The sequence below is a fragment of the Egretta garzetta genome, unplaced genomic scaffold (genome assembly GCF_000687185.1).
Source record: "Egretta garzetta isolate BGI_Z169 unplaced genomic scaffold, ASM68718v1 scaffold287, whole genome shotgun sequence".
Lineage (NCBI taxonomy): Eukaryota > Metazoa > Chordata > Aves > Pelecaniformes > Ardeidae > Egretta > Egretta garzetta.
The window spans coordinates 7,056,563-7,062,009 of NW_009260435.1; the positions used below are offsets into that span (position 1 = coordinate 7,056,563).

General features: G+C 41.6%; 1 protein-coding gene across 3 annotated transcripts in view; it reads left to right on the forward strand.

The window, feature by feature from the left end:
- Positions 1-6: 6 nt before the first annotated feature.
- The window catches only part of LOC104130879 (TM2 domain-containing protein 3), a 7,303-nt gene continuing 1,862 nt past the window's right edge, over positions 7-5,447 (forward strand). Inside the window, exons 1-6 of one of the 3 annotated variants that reach the window (XM_035899321.1) lie at positions 7-548; positions 1,430-1,587; positions 2,150-2,324; positions 2,920-2,995; positions 4,179-4,216; positions 4,298-5,399. In XM_035899321.1, the coding sequence (XP_035755214.1) occupies positions 461-548; positions 1,430-1,587; positions 2,150-2,324; positions 2,920-2,995; positions 4,179-4,216; positions 4,298-4,401 (639 nt within the window). In that variant the 5' untranslated portion in view covers positions 7-460 and the 3' untranslated portion in view covers positions 4,402-5,399. Of the gene's footprint in view, positions 549-1,429; positions 1,588-2,149; positions 2,325-2,919; positions 2,996-4,178; positions 4,217-4,297; positions 5,400-5,447 lie in introns of those variants that run through there. The other 2 variants (XM_009643969.2, XM_035899322.1) reach the window with 2 other exon arrangements.

Sequence of the window (5,447 nt, forward strand, 5' to 3'; positions counted from 1 at the left end):
GGCGCCGGCGCAGACCCCCGCCCCGCGCCTCGCGGGGTTCACGCGGGGACGAGCACGAAGCGCCCGCACGAGTGCAACCGCGGCCGGCAGCGGTTCTGCCGTGCTAGCTTGCTGACGGAGAAGTGGCTGCGTCGCTTCGTTAAACGGCTGTGTTCAGGGGCAAGTACACTGAAATCTGCCGAACCGAGAATCAAAAAATAAGACAGAATCGAAATACCTGTGGTTTCTTGCCTAAAAGGAAGGAATGATTAAATTCTACTGTTCGTTTTAATGTTTAATGCCAACATCCTACTGTTTATAGAACAGGAAGACAGATTTTTATACATTTTTTTTTATTCCTGTTACACTTTCCACTTGTAATTTCATACCAGTGTGCTGAAATCAAACTGTGTCTGAAGACCGATTTTATTCCAGAAATACCACTTTCCCCCTGTCTTTTTTTCTTGTAGCAGGATCTTTGATGACCACAAAGCATTCACAGCCACAGTCTACGTTTGGGAGAAGTCTGACCTCCACAAGTACAAATACTCCCTATTTTAAAGCAGCAGGTACAGCATCATGTTGTTTCTTTTGGTTTTCTTCTGTGGGCCTTTTTCCTCAGTGTCTTGAGTTTAGTAGTAAAGTTCTTGAATTTACTTTTTTAGAAACCTGTACGCGTTTTCACAGTGGTAAAAGATATTCTAGTGTAATGCATTATGAATTACTCTTCAATGACCTTAACAACTAATTTGGATTATATAATTAGAAAATTGGTCTATATAAGATCTTACAACTAGAAAATGACTGATTAAGCTGCCGTTGTGGTTCACGTGTTTTACACCCTCTGAGGATGGTGGAAGTTCTTGAAAGACTCCAGCATTCTGCAAGAACTTGTTACTGCTCCCTATCCAACATAAATACAGGGGTTTTAGCTAAGGGATGCAGCAGGATTGGCTGAAGCACTGTTCCTGCTAGTAATTTCAGAGGTGATTCTGGACACATAGAGCCAGCAAATGGCTGAGCTAGTTGCAAACGATTAGACCTGAACTAAAAGTAGGTTACATGTGTCAGCCTGCTGCTGTCCCTAAACTGATTACTTCTGCTGAGAAATACTGGCTGCGGCGGCACTAATCCGTGCTAAGCTCTGCTCCAGTGCTGCACCGAGTTGTGTTGCTGTCCTGCACAGAACGCCTGGGGGATCCTTGCAGGGTGCCCCGCTGTGTTGTGTAGCTCACTTGACTGACGCGGTGGGTCCCATGACACAAACCGGTAACGCCCTTCACTGTGTGATAAGGAAAGTCCATTATACAGCGGCAGTGTACACACCCAGGAGTGTATATACGTGTATAAAAGCAAATGTGTGTGTATATATATATATACACACACACTTTAGACTGTATAGCTTTTTAAATTTGCTTTCTTAATTTTATTTACGTATTTCATCTTTCAGAAAGTACAGAAATTCCGCCTTACATAACTAAATGTCCTAGCAATGGGCTTTGCAGTAGATTGCCGCCAGACTGTATGACGTGTAACACGAACTATTCCTGTATATATGGGAAGCTGGCCACTTTTGATTGCAAAGTCAAGCCACACGTTCATTGTGTTGTAAGTAACCTGTTACTTTTAACCCCCCATTTTAAGTAGTATAATTAAACTGTGGCATCTTGTCATAAAGTGTAAAACACTGATTTTCAGGTTCTTAGGCAGGCAGGTTTGTAGATCTGTGGTACATTTAATCATTCAGCTGTAGGCCGTTGCTGAAGAGGCAGACCTGCTCTTCTCTGGTTTGCCTTCCTTGCATTGGATCTCTTATTACGCAGCCATGCAGCTGAGTTAAATCAGTTTATTGGCCAATCAAAATTGAACCATTTTGAGAGTGGGGAGGCTCAGTGTCTGTCAGAGCTACAAACTGACCTTACAGGTGAGACTGAAAGAGTCCTCCTTTTGGCAGTAGCCTTAGGTTGGAGGAAGGAGTAATGTTAAACTGCACTCCAATAACTCTGTCGGTTTTCTGATGTTGGTTTTTCTATTTTACTTGACTACGTAGGGGCAGCAAAGAGGGTAATTGTTATTTTGCCCAAAGCGCCGATCCATGAAATGTAATTTGATACTGCACACTGTGACTTTTTGTTATTACCGGTGAAGTGATAACGCTGTCCTTTTGCAGGATCAGAATAACCACAAGCAGGAGAACTTCACCATTAACATGACATGCCAGTTTTGCTGGCAGCTTGCAACAACTGATTATGTATGTACGAATTCTACAAACTGCATGACAGTCTCTTGCCCGCGACAACGATACAATGCCACTTGTACAGTGCGGGATCATATTCATTGTCTAGGTAAGGTGGGATGGACCAGATTCTGTAAAGAAGCTTTTTTTCTAAAAAATTTCTTAACATTTTTTGTAGTGGGTCAATACAGTGATTGTTTATGTCCATCGCAGCAACAGCCTGCGCCTTGATTAATTTGTTGAGGGTTTTTATAGTTACATTTTAATTTTTAAGCATAATAGTGACATATAACTGTAAGCATTGGCTTTTAGTGCTGTCGTATACCTTCACGTGAGAGAAAATAGTTCTGTTTTATTTTTGTCAGTTTCTATTAATTAAACTAATTTGGACACCACTGATAGAATCAGTATCAAATGTCTCGGTGGGATAATTAAAAAAATTCATGCTGGTTTCACCTAAGTAGCTTAATTTTCCCCTTATTCGCTCAGTGACCTTGCATGTTTTCCGATGTGGGACAAATATTGCTGGCACAGAGGGCTGTGGAGTATAGACGCGCTTTTGTGTTGACAGTGTTTGTTTCCATTAGTGTCAACCCTTTGAGACTCTTGTCAGAGAAGTACAGTATCTTCTTGCTTGTTATTTTCTCACTCATTAGGTGGTCTTTGTTCCTTATGCTAAGGGTTGAATGTTTTCTCACGTTTAGGTAATCGTGTCTTTCCTAAGATGCTCTATTGCAACTGGACTGGAGGTTATAAGTGGTCAACCGCCTTGGCGCTAAGGTACCCAGAACTATTAGATAACAACACGCTAAAATAGATAATACTGTTAGAAGTAGACTCATTGTCTATAAAATCTTCGTTTTGTGTGGGTTTCTGCTTGCTGTTTTTTAATGGTGTGCTTGAATAACCAATGTTTCATGCAGTCTAGCTTAGCATTGGGTGGCATAGCATGCCTGAAGATTTCATGTGCAACGATACTGTCTTCAGTAAATAGAGCTTGAGAGAAAATCTTTATCCTATTTCTGCATCAAATGTACTTTCTTCAGAGTAAATGCCAATGACTCTCAGGCATCACGAAGTGATCCATTTTCTGAGTAGAGAGGACATCTTGCTTTTATTCTGTATCATGTCAGATGAGGTCCAAATGCTCAAAAAAAACCTGCAGACTCATGTTTTTCTCTCCCAGTTTTTTATATGTTTTAAACAATTAGGACTGAAATTTGTCCAAATTACTACTTGGCATCTGAAATGAATGTGGCTGTTTCCGAATGTGATGGGTGCCACTGAGCTGGCTGCAGCGGGTATACATTTGTTACGGCTTCCTTCCCAACTGTAATAGCTGGAAATGCCTTGAGGCGAAGTTACTTGCATTTTAAATTATTAGGGAAGAGACCAGTGTAGCAGTCTTGAAAGAAACTATTTAGGTTATTTTTTTTTAATATTAAGCTATTGGAGCACCACAATAGTGATTTGGAAGTCACTGAAGTTCTTTTGGTGGTCAGACCTTTTTCATTACATTTTAATACTTCAGAAGTGGTTAATGTGATAAATCAGGTAGTAAGACTCTCTATTCCCGGAGCCAAAGATAGAGTGAGACTCTGATGAAGAAAGCGATCCGCGCACAACACGCTTTCCTTCATGGCAAGAGCTGTTGTCTGCCACCAGCTGGAGAAACTTACTGTTGCCTGCCTGCTGTGTGGGGCTGAATACAGCGTTCCTGTCTGTTTCTGTACCTTGCTTCTTGGGTTTTGTGGTTTGTTTGTTTTTTTTTTTAGTTTCTGGTAGTTTAGAAAAGTAAAAATATATTTATAAATTTGAGAGGTTTGGGTTTTATTGCTTGTAGTGAACAAAAAACTGTCAAGTCTCTGGGTAGTATTAATTAGCTAAGAAATAGTGCTACTTCATCAAAAGCTTTCTCATTTTATGTAACTCGGTCGTCTCTTTTTGTACAAAACATGTGTAGTTCCTTGGGTGATGTGGCGCCAAACTATCATCTTGTAGGTATGTCAGAAAGAAGCGCGTACGGGTGCCCAAACTGAGTTAATCTAAAACCAGTAACGAATCGTGTTTCCATTCTTACAGCATCACCCTCGGTGGATTTGGTGCCGATCGTTTCTATTTGGGCCAGTGGCGGGAAGGTCTGGGAAAACTCTTCAGCTTTGGTGGGCTTGGAATATGGACACTAATTGATGTGCTGCTAATCGGCGTTGGCTATGTGGGACCTGCAGATGGTTCTCTTTATATTTAAATGTGGGAGCAACATGTTTCAGAGAGGAGAAATTGTTTGGAAAGGGCTCTAAATAAAAGAATACAGAGATCTGAGCCTTTAAGGTAGAAGGAAGAATGACTGTTCTTTTTCTGTGCATATGTTTTAATGTACAGTATCTGTACTTAGTTTGCCTTTAACTAAGGTAAGGTAAGAGTAGATCACTGAGTAAGTTGAAATTCATTTTCTTTCTTCTATGGACATGCTATTTTTCTATGGAAAAAGTTGAACAGCTAACCAGATTCTGCACTGTGCTTGAACTTGGATGATCTGTCAAGCACCAAACGGGATGCAAACTAACTTGAGTATTGAGTTGTTTACTTCGTATTTGTATGCTTGAATTTAACTTCAGAGCTAACTTCCCTAAATATGTCAGTAATATATTCTTTTTTTTCACTTATGTGGGGATAATTTATTTGCCTGAATTACTCCAGCAGTATGTAGATTGCCATGTTTTATGATGTTAATTACATTCATCTGTTTTGGGGTATAGCAAGAGCTAACATTTGCTTAGTGACTTGTTGGTTTAGGATCGTGGGGGGTTTAGGATTAGATTGCAGTAACACTAAAAGCTAAATGTGAAATAATTGAAATAGATTTTAGGGTTGTTCCAGAATGACTGTATTTTGGTTGGGTGTGACCTGCGTATCGGTGAAAAGCCCAGCTCGTATTCTTGCGCTAGCAAGCTTGCCGAGTTAATTGAAGAGGAGGGTTGGCAGTGCGGTCGCTGCGTTTATCCGCTGAGGGCTTGCTGGCCAGGTAACGCAGCAAACGGGCGTGCCGCGACGGACAGGGGCTTCCTTGGGGTCACGTCCGTGCCCGGGGGCGCGGCGACCGCTGGGAGTGAGCCGTGGCTCGTGTAGTGCCGGGGTGCCGTGAGCCGGAAGGCCGGATCACTTGAATAAACTTGAACTTGAAGCTCTGTGGAATTCAATGTTAATCGTGGAGAGCGTCACCTCGCCGGCG